The following is a 23,876-nucleotide window of genomic DNA, read 5'->3' as shown; positions in this document are numbered from 1 at the left end:
ATCCAGATTACTCACTATTGTTCATCCATATCAGGTATGTATCAGCGCACGACGCCGGGGCCATTACCCTACGAACGCTTAACGGGACTTTCGAGTATCGCAGCCAAGAAACGCGGAAGGGAATACTACAGAGGCCAACCTTTCCGAAGACGGTCATCACTTCGAAATCACCCGGTGCTGTTCGCTGCCGAGGGTCCCACGGCCTGTGGACGCTCCGGAAGCACAAATGTCGCGTTCCGTTTGTACGACGTGAACGGTTTCGGAACACCGTGGACCACGTGGAAAAGTGTCGAAATCATCACGAAAACGATTCCAGGGGTGAGATGTTTGACCGGAAAAGTACCAGATCTTTAAGGATTTCCGTGGGCCCACTATATTTTCAGGACGAACAGCACGGAATCCAAAATGGTAGTTCAATGGAAGATGGGAAATCCTAAAATCTGATGTCACCATTGAAGCGGATTGGACTGCACATATGCGAATTTGGACGGCCCAACGGGGATACCACGGAAGAAACCTCACTTCAAGTGCAAAAGCGATAGATCCAAGCATAAATGATTCTCTCTGTCACGCTGCGGAGAACCTAGGCAAAACTATTTATTTAATATTTTAATAATTTATTCTGCAAACTTCTACCCATCACCAGCCATTCAATAGCGAAGCTCATTCACTCGATTACATTGTGCCGATATCATTATTTATTTATTACGTTTAGTGCTACTAACATGCTCTATCAAGTCCCCTGCGTACTAATATTTCAAAGTCTCAGTTACTATCCTACAGTTTATCCTTTGAACAAGCTTCGTTTTACCCTATGTTTCGTTTTTACGTGCCAAACGCTCTTGGAAGTACGGCAATCCTACAAAACTTCATTGTGATTCGAGAAAGTAATATGTTCCATGTAGTATTCGATGTATCGACGTTGTAAATGTCTACAAATGTTATTTTATTCTGATCCGTAAGAAAATAAACTACGAAACGAATAAATATTTGGGATTGTATCTTTTTGAAAGAATTCAGCATTCTGGGATAGAAACTTGCTGTTTGACTATGGCTAGCTGTTGTGAGTGGTATTTTCCTTCCTTATAGCCTATTCAGCATTTACGAGGTTTTTGACGTGTCGTGACGTGACGTGTGGATGACTTCCAATCTGCGTGTTGATAATTGAGGGCAAGTTCTTCAACTACAGCTTGATCAATCCATACGCACCAACGACAAACCCGATGATGTGGAGGACGAGTTATATGAGCGTTCACAAGACCTACGAAGAATGCCCAAAACATGACGTGAAATTCATCATCGGTGGTGACGCAAACGCACAGGTTGGAAGGAAAGAGTTCTTTCATCCAGTCATTGGAAAGTAGAGCCCAACAACTGATAACGGTCTAAGTTAGTCAATTTTTCCGCAGTCGGCGGAATGGCTATCTGTAGCACCTGTTTTTTTTGACCTCCACTGACCCCTCGCACCAAAAAGTCGCATTGAGACTCGGTGGATTCAAACTAATAAAGAAAAACTAAAACGCGGGAGACATTTAAGCGAAAACTAATTAAACATTATGAAATCCCAGTGGAACCAGGTTCCTTTGAAGGGATTTACAAATGAAAACTAAATCTACAAATGAAAACCAAGTTACTACAACATACAATAGTGATAACGTTTTGCTCAAGTAAATCAAATTATACATGAATTTAAATACAGTTGAGCTACGCTGTAGGAGAAAAACCAGCAGGAGCAAGAAAACCTACAGCAATACAAATTGGAATGGTTGACGTTATTAGAGAAGATATTCATTCACGTTCCTCATCATATGCTTCAAGGTTACTTTTAAATTGCGTTTTGTTCAAAATAGTTTTTAGGCTATGAAATTATTAAACTTCTTTGGACCGTAAATTGTTAGTGCGATAGTCCTAAATTTGTGGATGCATATTACTTCATCGTTCATTAGTGTTTCTTGTAGAGCGAATTTTCTAAATCTCTGTTTTGCGCAAGAATATTCGAAAGGACACCTGGAGTCACCCAAATAACCCAAAATGGGACGGTTGGCATTTCTCAGATGTCATATAGATGTGAAGACATTCCGATGCAAATATCGCTCTGACACAATCTGGTGGTTCAGCAAGGTCCAGCATCAAGGTTCTAGGATGAGATGTCGGGCGAGGGCGTTGCGGAACAATTCGCCCATAAGCTCGACGAAAGAATCGAAGGACACCCAACTGTAGAAATATAATAACGCAATGTGGCAAGTCCACGAGGCGGCCAATACAACAGACATAGAGGTACTTGGTACCACACAAGGAAACCAACTGAAACGCTTGTTTGATGCATAGTGCCAAAGAAACAGATTAGAAAAACCAGTAAGGAGCTGCTTCCTCGAGCGACTACACGCTAAAATAGAGAATGATATAAAGAACTGGGCAGCTGAGAAAAAACTCTACCGGCGAAAAAAACGGGGGTGTGACGAAAAAGTATACAAGGCATAGGGAAGCTTTGCCAGAAACGACGCGCGGAAGTTCCACAAAACGATCAACAACATACGCAAGAAAAGCGCACTTGTGCCAGTAATCAATGACTGCTCCGGAAATCTGTATACGGACCAGCTGTTGGGCAGAGCGAACGAAGAGAGGAATATTCTGAAGAACGGAAATAAATATACGTGTATGGTTGAAGTAACAAAAGCCAACTGAAGTTTTAATTAATATCATTTAGTGTCTGCTCACGAGCAGCGTTGGTTTTTCATACGGTGTTTGTCGAGCTGATAGGGCTCAACACTCCTCCTCAACGTTGAAAGATCTGATTAATAGTGCTCTTCATCTGGACCAATCACAGCACTCAGCGGTTTCGTCAATAGATCGGCTTGCATTAGTTTTAGTTGGGCAAAACAGATTTTAATTACACCATCGCGCACCAGGTCCTTAATATAGTTGAACTTAGTGTCGATGTGCTTCGATTTCTTCCCGTTCGATCAGCTTGCGTCAGAGCCATGCAGCTAAGATTGTCTTCCCATACAACCATAGGTAGATTCTCGGTTTACCAATGTCAGACAGCTGAGCCACTGAACTTCGCAGACACTCAGCGAGAGCGACGTATTCGGCTTCTGTACTAGAGAGGCACACATTTCGCTTGCGACATCCCTAGCCTATCGCGCCATCGCCGAGCTTGAACATATATCCTGACGTTGATTTTCGGTCGCGAACATTGCCGGCCCAACTCGCATCAACAAAATATTCGAGATTAGCACCACCATTCCCAAGACACAACTCTTCATCTGACGTCTTCTTCAAGTAGCGAAGCACACGTTTTGCCTCGTTCCAGTCTCGCGCGAAGGCTCCGTCACTCTGCGTCCCAGGATAGAAGAAGCTATGGAAATATTGGGGCGACTATGCACTGCAAGATAACAAAGCTCCAACAAGCGACTGGTACTGCTCTGCAGGCGCCGGCTTCTTATTATCCTCCTCTCTTGTGGATATAGCCCGGATCCATGGGAACTTTGGACGTTTTAGCATCGGACATTCTCACCGATTCAAAATAGTGTTATGTATGCTTTTCTGGCCAGTAGTATTTTCCGTTTCGCAATCGTACCTGAACCCAAGGAAAACTTCAGGGTACCCAAATCACTCAGCTTGTACTTTGCTCTAAGGCCCGTGACGACATCGGAAAACTTCTCCTCAGTGTAGCAAATAACAAGACATCGTCCACGTAGACGAGTAAGAAGATGGTCTTCTTCCGCATTGTTTGATATACAAACATGGGTCTGCAGCAGACTGTGAGCCATCGTTTTTAGCACATCGTCCAAATGCTTATTCCATACATAGGCGGCTTGTTTCAGCCTGTACAGACTACGTTTTAACAAGCACATCATCTTTGGATTCCGTTGTCGTAACCGGCAGGCTGGCATTAGTATTTCCTCTCGCAGTGACCGTATAGATAGGCGGTTTTAATGTCAATATGTTTCGCCAGCATACCGCGCTCATGGCAACAGATAACAATACCCAAAACGTTATTTGCTTCACAACCGAAAAACCAAGTCATACTCACTCCCGTATTTTGGCAGAACTCCGCGCCACGAGACGCGCCTCATAACGCACCAATTTTCCGTTTTCGTCGGTCTTACTTGAACACCCACTTTGAACCAATTCGGCGACCGGGTGCTTCAACGAGTTCCTGCTACCATTGTTCAAGTGGAATCCATCTCGTCGTCCATTGATTTTCGCCACTGACCGCATTCAATCCGAAATTGCCTTTTGAACGTTCTCGGCTCAGCTATCAAACTTCACCACATTTGCTTCCTCGCCGTATCTGTTTGAGGAACACCGCTGTTGCTCTTGTAGTACGTCGCACCAGCACCTGTGCATCCACTTGCTGATCTTCAACAAGATTATCCTCAGCATCCCCGAATCCAAAATTCATCATCGAATCTTCATCTGGAATATGGCTCGCAATTGACCAATCCACCTCTCCAGTGGGTGAAGGCTGCCTGGAATCACTCATCGTTTGTTTTCGAGTAATTGTCTCCTGAGCCTTTGAACCATCCCTCGAGTTTCAGAAAACGAACGTCACGGTGTTTTGATTTCACCGCTTTTCATATCCAGCATTCTGTAGGCTTTGTGCTCAGCTGAATAGCCACGAAAACCATTTTGACAGCTTTGGTGTCAAATTTTTTCGCTTCACTGCAGGGCACCATCACATAACCACCGCAACCGAAAACTTTCATGGCGCAAGTCCGGTTTTCGACCAACCATATTCATATGGGGTTCGATCTGTAGCTATTGTCGGCAAGCGATTCTGGAGGTAACAAGTCGTTAACCGCCTCTGCCCAATATCTTTGTGCATGCCGGCATCTATTAACATGCAGCGACCCATGTCACCCAGTGAGCGATTTCTCTCTGCTATGCCGTTATGTCGTGCGTCATCCTGCTGTAAATTCCGCCTTGATGCCTTCTTCACTATAGAACCGCCAAGCGCCTTACCAGAGTATCTGCCCTGATCGAAGCGAACAATACAGGACTTGCGTCCGAATTGATTTTCGACCATTCTCACGTAGAGTAGAGGCAAGAGTAATTAGTTTTCAATCGATCATGTGGCCCTTATGCGCAAGCTTCGCATATCAAATTAGTGTCGATGATTCATACTCTTTCCTTTATTACCCAGTGGAAAAATATTGAAATTATTGAGATTCGTTTAGTAGAACCCAAGTACCTATTGCAAGAAGGAAAACGCACTCTTACCCACCGGTGGGGTAAAAGTGCGCATCGGGTGTAAGGATACGCATTTATCCAATCATGCTTTTAATAGCTTTTGACGACAATTGAGAGCTTCCACGCAAACCACACCATCACAGTAGCGGAACTTCACTACCAGGTGTTGTGCGAGCATCAGAGTCAATGTTGAACTGTTACAAAAGCAGATAAGCTAAAATATCTTAATTGATGTTTAATGAGCATATATTAGGAATTTTAAAGATTAGTAACTCTAAAGGAGTAATGTGTACTTTCATTCGAAAACCATTGTTTTTTTATATAAGGCATTTTCCTTAAAGAAAGTCCACCAATCACGTAACGTGTAAATTTGGCTATTTATCCCTCCCTCATCTTAATATTTGTATGAATCCTAAAATTATAATGATCGTCACACATCTGCAACCCTCCCAGCTAAACGTTGCGTAATTTATGAATGTTTCTTTTGATTAAATGAAATTATCATTTAGATGAAATTGTGTTTTGTACTATGTTTGGTGTAATACAATCTATATTTCGTTCATGTAGTTTCTAACGAATTACTCAACTTATCCTAAAATTCGTGATAATTTCAATTCTGTCCTTTTTCTTAGTTGTGATCTTTACGCTTTGAAGAAGTCTTATTTCGGCCGGAGATACGGTTTGACATCATAACTTGAAGATTCATATGCGTACTTCTTCCCCCGGTTCCTGCGTACTTTACCCCACAGTCCCAAAAATTATTCAAGTAAGGTTTTGACTTCTTGAAAACCAACCAGAGCAACAACAACATTTGATCGAGAAACGTTTTCCAAACGAATAAACGCGCTTTGATCATTTGACATATGCGATGTTGCTCCAGTGTTAATTATTTAACCACGAACGAACGGACCCCGATCGTTCGAGTTTTTCGCGCACTTTGAACGTTAACGACTTGCTGTCGCTTTCGCGCTTTTTCAGCTTCGATCTTCTTTTGCTTCGGCTTTCTTCTTGTCTCGCTTCGTCGCCATTTTGGTTCTTCTGTGCTAAGAGCCTGCACTGTTTCTTTTGTCCGATTTGCGCAAAAGTAGCAGCCACCGGGTTTCTGCTTACCATCTACTTTCAGCACAAGCTCTTCCAATGACCGCCGTAAAGTTTCTCTCTTTCGTCACAAGCTTGACTTAACCAGTTCCATGATCAGATTGTTATCCGATCGGCCTTCCAAGGCTGTCGTGAGAGCGTCAAATTCTTTCGGTAGACTCCTTAGCAACATTGCGACCTGCATGTACGGTGACAATTTTTCGCCGGATCCTTCTAAACGGGAATACAGCTCCTCGATTCCATATATGAATTCTTCCATATTGTCTCCTTCCCGATAATTCATTCAACCATAAAGGTTGGGCGATTGCCTATGTTAAGTAAACTAAGTTCGGTATACTTAAGTATTCCATCACGGAGCCTCTCAGATTGATATCCGATACCCCAGATGATGTGATGAGCATTAGCATCACTCCGACAATTAGCGGAAGGCCTTTTGAAGTGCAATATATGACAACTCGTTTAAAGCATCCGTAGGGATGGTTCATCGTGAGTGATAAACCGAACAATAGACGTATTCCTGAAGGGGTTCCGCCAGTTGCATCAATTGTGACAGCACATACATCTCTGGTTGTTAGTCAGAGATAAGTAGCAACAATAGCATTGTATACAGCACACATGCACGCGGCATTGATCGAGAGTTTGCCATTTCTTTACTGAAAGCAGCAAAAACGGTCACGTACTCAGGTAGAAGTACCCTTGGAAAATAGGGTTCCTGCACCAAAGCCACTTGGGATTTGCCATTTTGCATGAGTCATAAAGATTAATCGTTGCTGTTCTTATGCTGAAGATTGATTTGAGCTATCTTAACTGAAGCCATGCAAATTAAGATAATGCACCTACAACTTCAGCATTAATATGAACACAACGATGAAACCAAATTGGTATCTTATCAAGAAAGTCAAAGACGAAACACAGAGTACAATGTGTATAATAAAAGCGAATCCATAGGTGACAAAACTAAAAAAACATGCCTCATAATCCCACCCTTATTTAACCTCAAGCTGAGATTGAATAAGAGTAGCCATTTCTGGAGAAGCAAAAAGTCAACTACGCCATAGCTCCGGTTAGCGCAGTGGGCAGATACTGTGGAGAGCCCCGCTTCACAGGCTCCTAGCGGTTAGGTTCTTTAGACCCCCCAACCATTCATTCGTAGGCACGGTAAGCATAAAGCCGCATCACACCAAGAATTTGGGGTTCACTGTATGGTGGAGTTCTACCACCGGAACAGGCAATCCGTAGCGTTATTCTAGCCAGATAACTGTGCCCACACACACAGCTATCTTGGCGTTCGGAGAGAAGTTGACATTGACTTTACGTCAACTCTCAATGTGGCCGAACAGCCGTAAATCGATCGCCCTGCTTTGCGTCACCTTCCGTCCAAGCTTCAGTGACAGGGTTCGGCAACTCCGGACTAACATATTGCCACAATCGTTCCCTCACCAAAAGCATTTGAACTTTAAACGCTCACGGCGATAATTGGGATTATTTAGACGGACAACTACGACTTTCGAAAATCCATTTTCACTCTTCGCGAACCGTCCGGTACAGAAAGGAACAAAGGCCCATAACCTGTGGGCAGAGCGAACGAGAGAGGAATATTCTGAAGAACGCCAATAAATACACGTGTATGGTTGAAGAACAAAAGCTAACTGAAGTTTTATTCAAATTATATCATTTAGTGTCTGCTCACCAGAGCAGTGTTGTGGTTTTCATAGGTGTTTGTCGAGGGCTCAACACTAGCAGGGTGGCTGCTAGCTGGCATAAGCACTTTGAGTTATTGTTGAACGAACAATCGAACAGGGAGGACCCAAACAGAATAAAGATTGAGGTTGATGAACAAACAGTGAAGCCACCAACTATAGACGAAATGAGAAAAGCTGTTCGAGAACTAAGAACGAAAGGCGCTATGAAGGACGGAATCCCGGGCGAGCCTCTGGTTAGTGACGGCTCAATGAAAAATCCACCCATGATTGGAATGATTTGGGAGGAAGAAGAAGAAAATGCCTTCGAGCTGGAATATGGCCCTATGTCATATCTACAAGAAAGGCATATACTGATTGTGCTAATTATTGAGGTATGACACTTCTCAATACCGCCTACAAGTCTCCCGAGTTCTTTATAGCAGACTGCGTCCGTTTGCGGAGACCTTTGTTAGCGATATCAAAGCGGTTTTCGAGAAGGTATCAACACATATGTATTTTGCGACAAATCCTTGATAAATTCCGGGAACATAACCCGGACTCATCATCTGTTTGTAGATTTTAAGGTCGCGTACGACCCAGTGCAATGGAACGAACTGTGGATATAATGCTGAAATGGCTTTCCAGCAAAGTTTATTAGGCTGATTCGCGCGCACTGGATGGATCTAAATCAAGGTCAGAATATCTGGTGAGACATCGATTGGTTCGCGATGTTGGATGGATTAAAGCAAAGCGATGCGCTCTATAACCTGATATTCAACATAGCTCTGGACGGTGCAATACGAAGGAGCAAAGAACGGAACCATCATCAAGTCTTACGTGCTCCTTGGCAGAGCAGTGGAAGAGGCTTTCGTGCCTTTTAAACAGGAGACTGATCATAAACCTGTCAAAACTAAGAAAAGGGACGGTGTTGGTCCGAGGTGGGAACGGATGAGATGCGATTTGAGGTTATCGACGAATCTATATTCGAACACTCGTTACATGTGAATGACGTTAGCCGAGAGGTCAAAACCGTGTTGCGACTGCAAGCATGACTTTCTACGGTTTACGTAGGCAGCCGTCTCGCAGCATACAGGCACGGACAAACTAGCTCTGTCTGTACACATCGTTGATTCACCCAATCGCTCGTACGGCATGGACGTTAAAAGATGCAACACATCGAATTAAAAATACTGCGCTCAATACTGGCGGCGTGGTGGAAAATTATGAATGGCGCAGACGCAGACCTTAAATAAGACAAAGAATTGACTGAGACAATATAACGAGATATAATTTCTGATGAGAAAGGTCAATTATCGATTGATATACTTGCTGTTATTTGCTGTAATCTCCAACTCCCTGTTTTTCAAGTCGGGCATCCAAAAATACGACCGTTCTACCAGCTCGACCATTTCAAGGCCAGAAAATGCTAAGGAGTATGTAAGAGAATATATGCTGGCCCTGAACAAACAAACAGAAATGGTATTGAGGGTAATCGCCCCTTCGGTTGGCTTTGATCCCATGACCCCAGTACGCTAGACAGGTGCGTCAGGTCGGCATCTGACAACCAACTGGCACAACCTCACACATCCCTACTTCCTTAAGCGCCGTTTTTGATGAAGCAAGTGTGTAGGAGCCGGACAATACTAAATACTCATCCTACTTGGTTGGATGTGTACAAAAATACATATGAGAGAGTTCTTGAAAATGTATTGAGTTACGGTTACCCTCCAATACCTTTTCCGAACTAAATCTATCACATAGCAGTATATGCATAATCGAGTTTCAGACATAGTAATTAATTTCCACTCCGGGTGGCTTAATACCCGGCATATAGGCAATTAACTTTAAATGTACGAAACAGAAAATGTCAAATTAAGCGGCTGATCGACTCACTCAGTGTTTGTATTTAGCCGCGGCTCAAATTTGAGAGCCATGGTTTGAACGCTTTTTCACGAGCTGGTTCAAACGAACGGCTCGTGAGCGCTGCCCATCTCTACTCCAGCTTGTCGCCTTTCTTGTAGATAGGGCATATGACCCTTCCTTCCACTCCTCCGGTAGCGGTTCAGTTTCCCAGATTCTGACTATCATTTTGCAGGCAAGTGGCTAGCTTTTCGGCCATCTTGATGAGCTCAGCTCCGATACCATCCTTACCACCTGCTTTATTGGTCTTTAGCTGTTGGATGGCATCTCAACTTCTCTCAAGGAGGGCTGGTGGCTTCCATCGTCCGCCGAACTGACGTAGTCATCCTCCGCTGCCTTGATTTTCACTGACCCAACGCCATTCAAATGTTTTCATAGTGCTGCTTCTACCTTTCGATCACCACACGTTCGTCCGTCAAGATGATCCCATCCTTTCGGCTTGCGGCAGGCCTTGCGGGTAGCGTTGAGCTTGTGAGGTCTTGCATGCATTGATCTATGCTGTTACTCTCTGGTTAGAGACTTGCAGTGAACTTAGCTGTTCCATTTCCTCGCACTCCGCTTCTACCAGGCGGCGTTTCTTCTTGAAAAAGGCGGTCTGCCATTGCCTCCTGTATATGTTGACGTTTACCGCAGAAAGTGTTTAACGGTTGAGTGATAATAGAAAGAAAATTGTTGAAAATTTGACTCTGAATAGGCTATTAGATTACCTACGTTCATTTCATTTTCCAACAGATGTATTAGCTTTAGTTTTGGAGGGCTTTCGAATAAAATATTTCATAGCCAAAATGTCATCAAATCAAAGTGTTTTTCTTACATCGTTTTATTTGTTTCTTGAATAATATCAGTGTCTTATTGGTATTGAAGAATGACATCAACAGAATTTGGTAAAAGCAATTTGCGGAGTAATATTAACATCAATTACTTCCAGTAGAAAGTTTCCTAAAGTAATCATACTCCTTTTACCACATTATTCGGCTACTATTTTCTTGACCATGGATTTGGAACCTTCGGCGGGTATTAATACCTTCTTTTGCCGCTTTGTTGCTGGCATGAAGTTTGGCATTGAAGTTTTGGAAAACCTTCACTATCTTTGAATGCAATCATCACGCGAAATGTTGAACGCCGCATCGTCCATCTAGGAGAGGATAAGCATCAATGAGATGTTTCGAAACCAAAACCATGGTGCAGAAGATCGATGCATTAAAGAAATGTTCATCGTAAAGCAATTAATTCAACGGTCGTAATAAATTAAACGAAAAGTTCAATTGAATAGCTTTCAGATTGAGAATATGGCATAAATCCATTTACATTCCATTTACTTTCACTATGTTGATCTACAGAATGCGAAAAACACACCACTCGTTGCATGTGTACAAATGTGGAAAGTAGTGAGAAATAAATTGCGAGAGTTCGCTATGATTTAAGTTGGAATTTTTTATGTGTTTTAGTGGGTTGGGTGACATCTCACACTACCCGAGTTAACCCTCAGGTGTCTCTACTGTTTACCTGCTCAAGAAAAAAACTTACGATAAACTTGTTTGTACGGGGAAGGCAATAAAAAGAACAACTTCCAATCAGAATACGAATAATGTTCAGGTTACAAGCAGCTCGCATTTGCTTTTCGTTTTTGCGTTATGTGCAATTTGCCTGTCCACGAATAGTGTTCCGCGCATGAACACTCGATCCACATTGTGCGCAGGAAATCGTAAGGATCATTTGAGTTTCATCGTTGAATGTTTTATGCGCTGCCCAGTTCAATGTCTGGAAGCAGTTACTGTCAAAATATTTATAGCATCCGCCATTATGGCGAGCGTGGAAAGCTGGATATTGTTAATATATAATATTTGCACGTAGTGTAGATTTCAAAGTCAGTGACGTTGAACCTTTTCTTAATGTTTTGTTAAGGTTAATTCAATTGCAATAAAAATGTTTAGTTTCTAAATAGGAATAAAAATAAAATCTGAAACTTCAAGCCTATTTTCTCAGCTTGATCAAAATCTCAGGATCAAAATGTTACATACGCCGATTTGAAAAAGTATACCCGAGATATAATTGTTTTTGAAGGGGTGCCAACAGCTGCGGAGAGTAGAAAAAAATAAGCGTGTACACAACGGCTCAACGACTGCACTCACACATTAATTCGATCGTTACTGAGCGTTCTTGCTCTCTGGTGTTGATAAGACTTGTCATATTCAATGATTGGAATTGGATTGTTTTCTCCAGTTATTTAAAAAATACTGAATTTACGTTCATTATTTTTGCATTTCCCAATATTATAATAAAGATTTAATGTCGGATAAAGTTCACATACCATTCGTTGTTCTTGTTCATCTGCTACGTACATTTTCATAAGGAAAACCTCAACAGAATGTTTCGACCGGCCGGTTTTTCCGATTCAGATGAAGATTCGGATTACGGTTATGATTTCTGTTACGGAAACTCAGAGGTATGTTTCCCTTTGAACAATGATTATTAGAAAACAATAATGCCCGTAATGTTTTCCAGAATAAAAAGGAATCCACAAGATGGAACGAATCTCCCCCGGTGATGGTAGAAAACAACGATGATCTTCTATACAAGGCCGTCAACGAAGGAAACTTGGAGGAAATCAAGCGAGTGTTGGACATCGATCCCTATCTGCTAACTTCTTGCCTCCGACAAGGTTGGCCGCTGCTACTGTTGGCTTGTAACGAGGCCCAGCACGATGTGGTGAAATACTTACTGGAGGTAAGGCGGCTCGACGTGAATCAAGCGAACGGGTTGAGTACCCCTCTGATGGCGGTATGCAGCTCTAATAGCAATTCGGATGCTGTATTGCGGGTCGCTGAGCTGTTGTTGGAGTTCGGAGCTGTAATAAACTGCAAAGATGCGTATGGAATGACTCCTCTCATGTTCGCCATTATAAATGATCATACTGAAGTGGTTCGATTGATTCTGGACCAAACATCTTTGGAAGCGACGGACAACGAAGGGCTTACAGCATTGTTCCACGCCGTGAACAATAAACGGAAAGAAATCGTCGAGATGCTTCTGAAGGCTGGTGCGTTGGTGGACATCGTCAATCGTAGAGGGTTTACTCCGAAACAAGAGGCCGAGTTTAGAGGATATAACGAAATTGCCGATTTATTCCCAAGTGACCAGGATTACTTCGAAATTCCTAATAAGTACCTAGGCTATGCGCACTATCGGGATGTAACCCAAGGAGAGACGGAAAGCGTTTTGCCCGGCTATCAACAGGAGATTGGATTGCTTCTGTACGGGATGTACAGTGAACAACATTTGACGACCTTTGCAAAGGAGAATTTTGATTTGCTTCGTTTTCTGACGTTGACCGATGACGAGTTGAAAGAGCTGGAGTTTAAGTTGCCTTTCGAGCGGAAAAAGATACTATTCGGTTTGATGAAATTCCACCGCCAGGCCTGGAGTAAGAAAAGTATGAAAAAGTTCCCACTGAGCCATCGATTTGAGTGAGTATAAATTCGACATGTGAATAGAATGTTAAAATTAGTATTCGATTTGTTACATTTTTTAGCTCATACGATGTCCTTGAGATGCTCGCTAATCATTTGAAACAACTAACCGTACTACAGGCCTCGCTGATTCATGTTGCCCAGATGATACCGGCCAAGGAAATGAAGAACAAGTTTGCCTCAGAACTGGATGACTGCTTACGGAAGGCGAATCAGTTGCGACAAACGGTGGCCACTTTCAGTGAAGAGGTTGAACGAATCAATAGTTTAACTGCGTCGAAACCAGTATTATATGTCGACAAAAACAGTTGCCAAACGGAACGAGTTTGTTGGTTTGCTCGTGCTCTCAAAATAACTCTGCTCTCAGCAGTTGTTTCACTTGTCGTATATAGGAAGCTCAAAGCGTGATCATCGTTCCTACTGAGTTGAGTATGGAATTTAAAATATTTTAAGTAGACATAGCTTTTATCTCATGTTATGCGAGAAATGCAGCATTTGCAACTATAGCTCGTGATTTTTCCTCATCTGATTCATGTTCATTAATACTTCCAAGTTTAAAAAAAAATCTGGCTTGAAAAAAATAATGAAGGGTTAACGATGGCTTAACGACATCCGTAAATTACGTAACGCTTAGAGGGGGGAGGCGGGTTTCCTGAAGTGTGGATTTTTAGATACCTCATACAAAAAGTGTTACATAGGGGGAGGGGAGATTGAAAATGGCCATGCTTGCGTTACGTAATTAATGGATCTTTCCTTTAAGGTTTAAAAAAGAGTTCTTAAATGTTCCTCGACATAATATATGTCGCATTGAAACAGTTATCATTGAAAAAAAAAAATTACCCATATATTTTTGGGATCTAGACAATACATTACAATAGTTTTGGTTAGTTTGGTTTTTGAATTGGTTTGAGGATAAACATGTTACTATTTATCTTCAGCAATTTTTGATGACAGCCCTTAGTTTGTGCCATTACTTACTTGATGAGCTACAGCTCTTCGATGAACCTACGCCGAATGGAGTATGCTCCTCTACTGGACTCTATCCTGGGCCTATCGCTTCCAGTCGCCCTGGACGCTTAGCGCTTTCAGGCCCTCTTCTGCAAAAACCCATCGTGTACGCGGCCTTCCACCAAGCCTACGGCCTCTACCGGGTTCTCTACTAAATATTATCTTTGCTCTTCTAACATATTAAGACCGTGGTCAGCCCACCGTAGTCTGCCGTGTTGTATAAGCTTAACAATATCGAGCCCTTTATACACCTGGTATAACTCGTGATTCATGCGAACCCGCCAGATGCCATTCTTCTGTTTACCGGCGATCACTGTTGGGAATTGTGATTTTGAGTGCGACCAACCAAATATTTCTAGCAGCTTTCATGGTAAGCAGCTTCAATGCTTACTTTAAATCAAATTTATTATTCTCTGTATATGCACAATCTTATTTTCTAATTAACTTACAATTCGGTTTTCAATTCGCGCTCAGAAACGATCTTTCTTCCCAACCAAATTATCTACTTCTGTCTAATAAACTCACATCAGTGCAGCTAGTTTTACTAATAACAAACCCTCTTAACAAGCACCTTACTCCAAAAGCCCTCCGATCACCCTACTCCTACATGGCCGTATAAAGCCACCGGAATAATCAAAGTAGTATACAGCGCAAATTTTGTTTTCGATCGCAGACAATGGGACTTTGGTTTCGAGGTCCATAACAAGCCTTATTCGTAGCCTTTTTACCTCGTGGGTAACATTATTATTGCACGTCACTAGAGTTCCAAGGTGGTGGGCAGTGTAGTTCGCCTCCGCGCGGTACCCACTGGAAACGATGGTCTGTCAAAAAGATATTTTAGTTACTAGATAAAGATTGTCGCTTCGGTTCCCTTTGTTCTGCTGTCCGGAGCATGTTGGGTACCAAGCTGTCAAATCGTATGGATTTTCCTTCTTTGACATTTAGCTCCCCTATCCTCGCCAGCAAAAGATGTTCCGGACAGCGACAACAGCGACAATCTTTATCTAGTAACTAAAATATCTTTTGTCTGTCAACACTAGTCGACATGACCAGTCGAGTAAGGGCCGATGCCCACGTAGCGTGTTTTCAAGCTGCGTGCACGCCGCGTCCACGCAAGGTACCCGGCATCAAATGTAGTCGTGCACACGTTTACGTGTGTATTACTCCATTTGATGCTGGGTACCTTGCGTGAACGCGGCGTGAAAAAACGCTACGTGGACATCGGCCCTAAATGAGCTACAAACGACGGAGCTTGCTTGCCGCAAGACAGGCATAGATAACCATGGGATCACTAAAGGCGACTACTCCAGCGGGATTAGAAGGCAGCCGCCATACAGCAATGAGTAAAAAAAAATCGGAAAATTGCCAGTTAATGAGGTGGTGAAGCCCTTCGCCAAAGGGGGTCTATCGAGGTCCCCAACTAGAGAGTAGCAGCGGTGGTAGCTGCAATGGACAGTACCGAAGTCCCCTTACCGGCGGGAGCAACCCCGTGGTGGTAGTCAATACCCTCGCTGTGGTTGAAAGTAGCCTCACGGTAACAGAAGGTAGTCCCGCGGTGGCAGAATAGTCCGGTGGTGGCAGGGAGCAGCCTTGTCAGTACGCCCGGCGACCCAATACCAACGATACGAGTGGTGGCCGAAAAAATCGATGGCATCATCGAGTTCATACGCGGAAAGGCGAACACCAACAAGGAGCTCAGACAGAGCCTGTTGGGGATTCGCGAGACAAGAACAGGACGCCTTCATCAGGCATGTAGCGGAGGAGAAGGTGGCCAAAAGTATACAGACTGTGGCCCTCTCCTCCCCTACTGTTAGAGTAGAGTGGGGCAAGAGTGCGCGTGGGGTAAGAGTACGTTTTTGATTTTTTGAAGTAATAAAAAAAGATAAACTAGCAGCACTGCATCAGTTCGACAGGTATTCTGGCCAACTATTATCATGTGTAATTGTAAACGATTTGAATAAACAACAAGGGAGATATGGAGTTAGATAACTTTTTGGTCATTTTGCTAAAAATAATTGGATTTCCGCAACTAGTATTTCATAACCATATATACGTTCAATCAGGTGAACATTATACCATTTCGATAACCTATTGTATAGAGTACTTTATGGTACAGAACACCAATCCGGTTGGTTTTCCAAGAAGTCAAAACCATTACTTAAATAATTTTTGGGACTGTGGGGTAAAAGTACGCAGGAACCGGTGGGGCAAGAGTACGCATATGAATCTTCAAGTTATGATGTCAAACCCGTATCTCCGGCCGAAATAAGACTTCTTCCAAAGCGTAAAGATCCACAACTAAGAAAAAAGGGACAGAATTCGAAAATATCACAAGTTTTTAGGATAAGTTGAAGTAATTCGGTAATAGTACGAAAACACAATTTCATCTAAATGATAATTTCATTTAATCAAAAGAAACATTCATAAATTACGCAACGTTTAGCTGGGAGGGGTTGCGAGATGTATGACGATCATTATAATTTTTAAAGGATTCATACAAATACTGTAAGATAGGGGGGAGGGGTGATGAAATAGCCAAATTTTACGTTACGTGATTGGTGGACTTTCTTTAAGGAAAATGCCTTTGTATACGCCACGCGAAACCTGATATATATTTTACCTCTGTAGTTGTTTGTATATATTTTGTTTCTCGTATGAAAGTGCACATTTTTAGGACCCCTCCCCCTTTAAGAGTTACGTAATCTTTAAATATTGCCTAATATATGCTCATTAAACATCAATTAAATGTTATTAACTCTTATTTGTGTTAATATATACTTAAAGCACATGATGGATAAATGCGTACTCTTACCCCACCCGATGCGCACTTTTACCCCACCGGTGGGGTAAGAGTGCGTTTTTCACTTGTCTTGCAATAAGGGTTCTACTAAAACGAATCTCAATATTTTAAATATTTTTTCCACTGGGTAACATAAAGGAAGAGTATATGAATCATCGACACTGATTTGATATGCAGAAGCTTGCTTCATGAGGGCCACATGATCGATTGAAAACTAAGTGCGTACTCTTGCCCCACTCTACTCTACTGCTAGGGCAAGAAAACGCCCAACACGAGGAGGCCCAGACGCGCCGCCATAAAGGCTAAACGTCGTCTGGATGGTGTCCAGGAACCCGAAGGGCGTGTGCCCAAGAAGGTGAAAAACACCAAACAGGCACAGAAGCCACAGCCTGATCCAAGCTAGCCATCGGAAGCCGCAAAAGAGAGTGAAAATGCATGGCAGCTGGTCAGCAAGAAGCGGAAGCAGAGTAATCCTCGACCCACTAAGAAGGCCACGAAGGCGAAGGTCAAGGACAGAGGCGAGGCCTTGTTGGTGAAAACCGTCAAGGACAAGTACGCCGATGTACTTAAATTATTAAGAGCGGCCGATAGCCTATCGGGCCTAGGCGAGGATGTTCGCAGCGTTAGACGCACCAAGAACGGGGAGATGATCTTGGTGTTGGAGCGTGGCGCGCAAACCTGCGGGAAAGCTTATTCAAAGATAGCTCAGGAGGTCTTGTGCGACGGTGCCCAAGTTAAGTCGTTGGGTGCGGAAGTGACCCTCCAGTTCAAGCAACTGGATGAGATCACGACCGCTGAAGATGTCGTTACTGCCGTCAAAGAGCAGTGCGGCACAGAGGTGGAGCGGTCCTCTGTTAGGCTAAGAGGGGGACTCTTTGGCACACAGGTAGCCTACCTCAGACTACCTGTGGCGGAAGCCAAAAAGGTCACCGAGAAGGGTAAACTGAAGATTGGCTGGTCAGTATGCCCAGTAAGTGTGCTCCAGCCAACCTCAGTGGACAGGTGCTACCGGTGCCTTGAGTCCGGGCACAAGTCGTACGAGTGCAAGGGCCCAGACCGTAGCAAGTTGTGCCGTCGCTGTGGCGAGGAGGGACACAAGGCGCAGGCATGTGATAAGGCACCATGCCATGGGCGGGCCCGCGTGCCCCTTTGGTGAGGCCAACAGGAAAAAGCCGTGCAAGTAACACAGCTGAACCTGAACCACAGTGCATCTGCCCAGCAATTGCTGTGGCAGTCGGTCTCGGAATAGAGGACCGATGTCGCCCTTCTGTCTGACCCGTACAACGTCCCTGCCGACAATGGCAACTGGGTGGCGGACGGGTCTAGGTCGGTGGCAATCTGCACAACGCCAAGCGAAAGCCAAGATCAATGGCGTGTTCTACTGCAGCTGCTATGCCTCCCCAAGGTGGCCAATAGAACAATTCAACCAGATGATCGACAGACTATCGTCCGACCTAGTAGGTCGGAGCCCGTTCGTTATTGCGTGAGATTTTAATGCTTGGGCAGCCGCTGCACCAACCAGAGGGGGCAAGCGCTACTCGAGGCACTTGCAAAACTCGATGCAGTGCTTGTCAACGACGGAGCCAGAAGCACATTCCGTAGGAATGGGGCCGAGTCATGGATAGATGGAACGTTTGTCAGCCCCGGTCTGGTCTCTGACCTGGACTGGAGGGTAGACGAGGGCTACACCCATAGTGATCACTTAGCAATTCGCTTCAGGATTAACTATGGGATGCAGCACCAGAGGGCGGGTAATCCCTGCCAGGCCCGTGGGTGGATGTCCAACCACTTCGACAGCGAAGTTTTCACCGCGGCCCTGGGACTGGAGGCCAACACCGACAGTCTAAGCGGGGATGCGCTGGTAGCTGTCCTATCACGCCTTACGGCTCGCCGTGAAGTGTTCCGAGTTGCGAGATTGGGCCTTAACAAGGCCATCAAGAGCAGCAAGAGAGCGTGCTTCGACAACCGAACGGTCACCGGACCGGTTGGCGAGGATTATCGAAGTACTATTCCCGTCCCGAGCCATAAGTCCCTGGCCTCCTGCGCTGCAAGGTGCTGGGAGTGTGGCCGAAATGGTGGCTCCGGTGACGAATGAAGAGCCCCAAGCAGCACAACTTGCTTTACTACTGAACATATCACTGTGTTGCAACTATTCTGAAAGAAACAATCTTTGCGTATGTCCCATCAAATATAACTCACTTGTAATCTAAAAAGCCTACGGAAACATCTTTTGATTGCATTAAAATTGCAATAATGTTGCAAAATATACAGCGAAAAAAATTAAATAAAAATACAAAACTGGATTCGATCTATGGATCTTGTGATTGATAGTCCTACACTCTACCACAGCACCATTCAATAGTTCGAAGGGACTGCATGTTAACTCACCATAAGAACCATACGATTATGAAGTTTTGTACTCAGGTTTCCTGTTACCGCTAGCTATAGACTAACGCAAAATGAACCCCCCAAGAAATTATGACGTTTGAGCGGGTCGCATAATGAACGCAAAATGAACTTTTGTTCGAGAAAACGACCCTCTCAAATGTCAAAATCCATCGGGTGAGTGAATTCGATGAACCCCTGCATAAGTCTATAAAACATTTTATAGTTTAGTACACGGAAATAATTAAGAAATGTTAAGGTACATATCACCCGGACCAGATGGATTTCCTTCCATATTTCTGAAAACGCACGTCGATGGCATTATTACACCGTGACTCCATGTTTTACAACTTTGGATAGCGCACATGTCCCCTGTCCATAAGAAAGGTAACAGACAGGAATGGTTCTCTCTTGGGATGGTTTCAGTCGTATTTAACCGGTCGCAGCCACCATGCCGAGGAAAATCCTGCCGAGAAATGGCATACGCCCGGTTTACTGTTGGAGTGCCGAGACTGCGGCTCTTTGATCAAGGATGCAACGTGCCCGCACCGAGAATAAAAGAGCGGATCGCCGTGAAGTGATTCGAGCTGCGAAACTGGCCTTTAACAAGGCCAGTACACAGTCAACATTTTGGTACCTATAACTCTTGATATAGGTTATCATATAAAAGCCAACTATATCATATGTGTATGTGCACAGATTGACTATATACGTACCAAAGTGGAGGCGATATAGGTACATAATAGTTTTATTTTACGATTTTTCCCGACATCATAAGAACAGTATTACGATTGAACATTAAAATATATATTAAAAAAAATACCAGCACCAAGTCTTGAACGTACGATCTTTGGATTTACAGGTGGATACTCTACCACCGCACCATACTGCACATCTTGAAGTGAATTGGATTTTTGTCCAACATAAACTACACAATTTATACCTTTACATTGCTTGAAACTTCTACAAGCTATTTGGACTAAAGGGTTCTCGGAAGGAAATCTCTGTGTTTGCGGCGAGGATTATCAGGACATCGATCATGTCGTGTGGGCGTGCGAGGAGCATCGTGGCACCAGATCTGCGCTAACTGAACATCTCCGGGTCCGAGGAAAACAACCAAAGCCTATTAGGGAAGTGTTGTCGGGTCTTGATCTCGAGTACATGTCCCTATATTTATTTATTCAGACTAAGGCCGAAGTGGCCTGTGCGGTATATAAGAGTCTTCTCCATTTGGCTCATGGTCCATGGCTACACGTCGCAAACCACGCAGTCTACGGAGGGTCCGCAAGTCATCTTCCACCTGATCGATCCACCTTGCCCGCTGCGCACCTCGCCTTCTTGTGCCCGTCGTATCGTTGTCGAGAACCATTTTCACCGGGTTACTGTCCGACATTCTGGCTACGTGCCCGGCCCACCACAGTCGTCCGTCCCAGCAGCTCATGCAACTCGTGGTCCATTCGCCTCCTCCACGCAACCGTCCGCCATCTGCACCCCACCATAGATGGTACGCAGCACTTTCCTTTCGAAAACTCCAAGTGCGCGTTGGTCCTCCACGAGCATCGTCCAGGTCTCGTGTCCGTAGAGGACTACCGGTCTAATTAGCGTTTTGTAGATAGTCAGTTTGGTACGGCGGCGAACTCTATTCCATCGAAGCGTCTTGCTGAGTCCAAAGTACGTACGATTTCCAGCCACAATGCGTCTCCGAATTTCTCTGCTGGTATCATTTTCGGCAGTCACCAGTGAGCCCAAGTACACACATTCTTCTACCACCTCGATTTCGTCACCACCGATGAAAACTCGCGGTGGGTGGCTCACATTGTCTTCTTTTGAACCTCTTCCTATCATGTACCTCGTTTTCGACGTATTGATGACTAGTCCGATCCGCTTGGCTTCGCTCTTCAGTCTGATGTAGGCTTCTTGCATCTTCTCAAAGTTACGTTCCATAATATCTATGTCGTCGGCAAGGCAAATAGCTGGACGGACTTATTGAAAATTGTACCACTCGTATTATTCCCTGCTCTTCGTATTACCCCTTCCAAAGCGATGTTGAATAGCAGACACGAAAGACCATCACCTTGCCGTAACTCTCTGCGGGTTTCGAAGAGACTCGAGAATGCCCCTGAAACTCGAACTACGCACATCACCCGATCCGTCGTCGCTTTGATCAACCGTGTTAGTTTATCCGGAAATCCGTGTTCGTGCATTAGCTGCCATAGCTGGTTCCGAACGATTGTATCATATGCGGCTTTGAAGTCGATGAATAGATGATGCGTGGGCACGTTGTATTCGCGGCATTTCTGCAGTACTTGGCGAATGGCGAACACTTGGTCCGAGGAGGAGCGTTCACCCATAAAACCCGCCTGGTACTGCCCCACGAACTCCCTTGCAATTGGTGCTAGTCGACGGCATGAAATTTGGGAGAGTACCTTGTAGGCGGCGTTCAGCAATGTGATTGCGCGGCCAATCTCTTGGATTTCCTAGAGATCCGAAGCCGGTAAAATTATGTCCTGCGCGCGTTCTCCCAGGTCCATCACCATACCGCCATCTTCGTCTGCCACATAGCTATTCAGGTGTTCTTCGTAGTGCTGCCGCTACCTTTGGATCACCTCACGCTCGTTCGTAAGAAGTTTCCCGTTTATGTCCTTACACATATCAGGCTGTTGCACGTGGCCTTTACGTGAACGGTTTAACTTCTCATAGAATTTTCGTACGTTTTTGGCGCGGTACAGTTGCTCCGTCTCTTCACGGTCTCGATCTTCCTACTGGCGCCTTTTCCTCCGGAAAATCGAGTTTTGTCTGTTCCGCGCCCGTTTATATCGTGCCTCGTTCGCCCTCGTGCGGTGTTGCAGCAATCTCGCCCATGCTGCATTCTTCTATTTCACTAACTGCTCACATTCGCCGTCATACCAGTCATTTCTCTGATCCGGGGGCACCGTGGATCGAATATCTCTCCAGCCATCTTCAAGAGACGCTGCGCCTAGCTGCTCTTCCGTTGGGAGTGCCATTTTTAGCTGCTGCGCGTATTCTTGGGCTAGTCTACCGTCTTGTAGCCGCCCAATGTTAAGCCGCGGCGTCCGACTTCGACGCGTGTTGTACACCGTCGAGAGTTTTGAGCGCAGGCATACTGCAACGAGGTAGTGGTCGGATTCAATATTCGCACTGCGGTAAGTGCGGACGTTCGTGATGTCGGAGAAGAATTTACCGTCGATTAGAACGTGGTCGATTTGGTTTTCCGTTTCTTGGTTAGGTGATCTCCATGTGGCCTTGTGGATATTTTTGCGAGGAAAGAAGGTGCTTCGGACTACCATTCCGCGGGAGGCTGTGAAGTTCATGCATCGTTGGCCGTTGTCATTCGATACGGTCACTCCTACCCTGCCATATTTTTCATGTAGTTTGCCAGATCTGTTCCATATGCGTCATTGATAGTACTGGGCAGGGTTGTAAATATTCGGCAGCACTGGATGAAAGTGATGTTTTTTAATATCATTTTTTTATTTTCTTCCTGCTTTGAAATCAACCTCACATTCCCGGAGAGGCAGAAAAGTAAACAACAGAACTCACATCACCCACAGCGCTGCGAAGATGAAATTTACCACAGCAAAATGTACACATTCACCCAGCAAATTGAAAAAAATCACCACGCGTTTAAATGGGCCACTCACAGTCATACGGTAAGGCGCGAACTGAGCAGCATGTCAGAGCGACTTGTGAGTGGCTGAATGCAAAATTGAATAGTCGGCGTTGGAAATGATTTTTCGACTGCACCCAGTCGCACTCACCACGGCGGCGATTAAGGCGACAGCAGATTTTACTGAGATCCATGTTTTTCACTGCATTGACTGTGAAATATTTCTACCCTGGTACTGGGTAGCCCGGTTCATACTTGCTCCTTGTACATTCTTTTTCCAAACGAAACATAATCGTAGAACACGGAACTCTGTTGCATTGGTAAGCAGCACGGACGGAGAGCCCTTGCAATGTTTGGTTCTTGTCATGGAGCTTTCTTAACTCTTTTCGTATTATTATTATTGTCATGATTCAAGAAGCTTTTAGCCCTTGGCTGGCTCACCTCTGGTAGCAAAAAGGCAAAAGTTTAAAAGATCTAGAAACTAAACAGAAGATATATCGAAAATTTGTTCGGATCAATGAAAAATGAACTTATTTTGGACATGCCGTCGTGCGGGGCTTCTTTTGACAAATCGGGGGCTACTTTGGACATTTTGAAACAAGAATTATAACGTTATCTACTCTCAAATTGCCATTATCACCATCCGGGTGTCTTGTTGTTGAATGGATGGTAACTTTCTGTTTCAAATT

General features: G+C 44.3%; 1 protein-coding gene across 1 annotated transcript; it reads left to right on the top strand.

Annotated features, from left to right (window-relative positions):
* Nucleotides 1-12,066: 12,066 nt before the first annotated feature.
* LOC134227757 (ankyrin repeat, SAM and basic leucine zipper domain-containing protein 1) lies at nt 12,067-14,253 on the top strand. Its single transcript, XM_062709433.1, has 3 exons — nt 12,067-12,342; nt 12,402-13,363; nt 13,429-14,253. Exons 1-3 carry the CDS (start codon nt 12,265-12,267, stop codon nt 13,772-13,774), a joined length of 1,386 nt encoding a protein of 461 aa, XP_062565417.1. The 5' UTR covers nt 12,067-12,264; the 3' UTR covers nt 13,775-14,253.
* Nucleotides 14,254-23,876: the final 9,623 nt, after the last annotated feature.

Source organism: Armigeres subalbatus, chromosome 3 (genome assembly GCF_024139115.2).
Source record: "Armigeres subalbatus isolate Guangzhou_Male chromosome 3, GZ_Asu_2, whole genome shotgun sequence".
Classification (NCBI taxonomy): domain Eukaryota; kingdom Metazoa; phylum Arthropoda; class Insecta; order Diptera; family Culicidae; genus Armigeres; species Armigeres subalbatus.
Note: the sequence above shows the minus strand (reverse complement) of the source record. Positions and strands in the feature narration are given on the sequence as shown.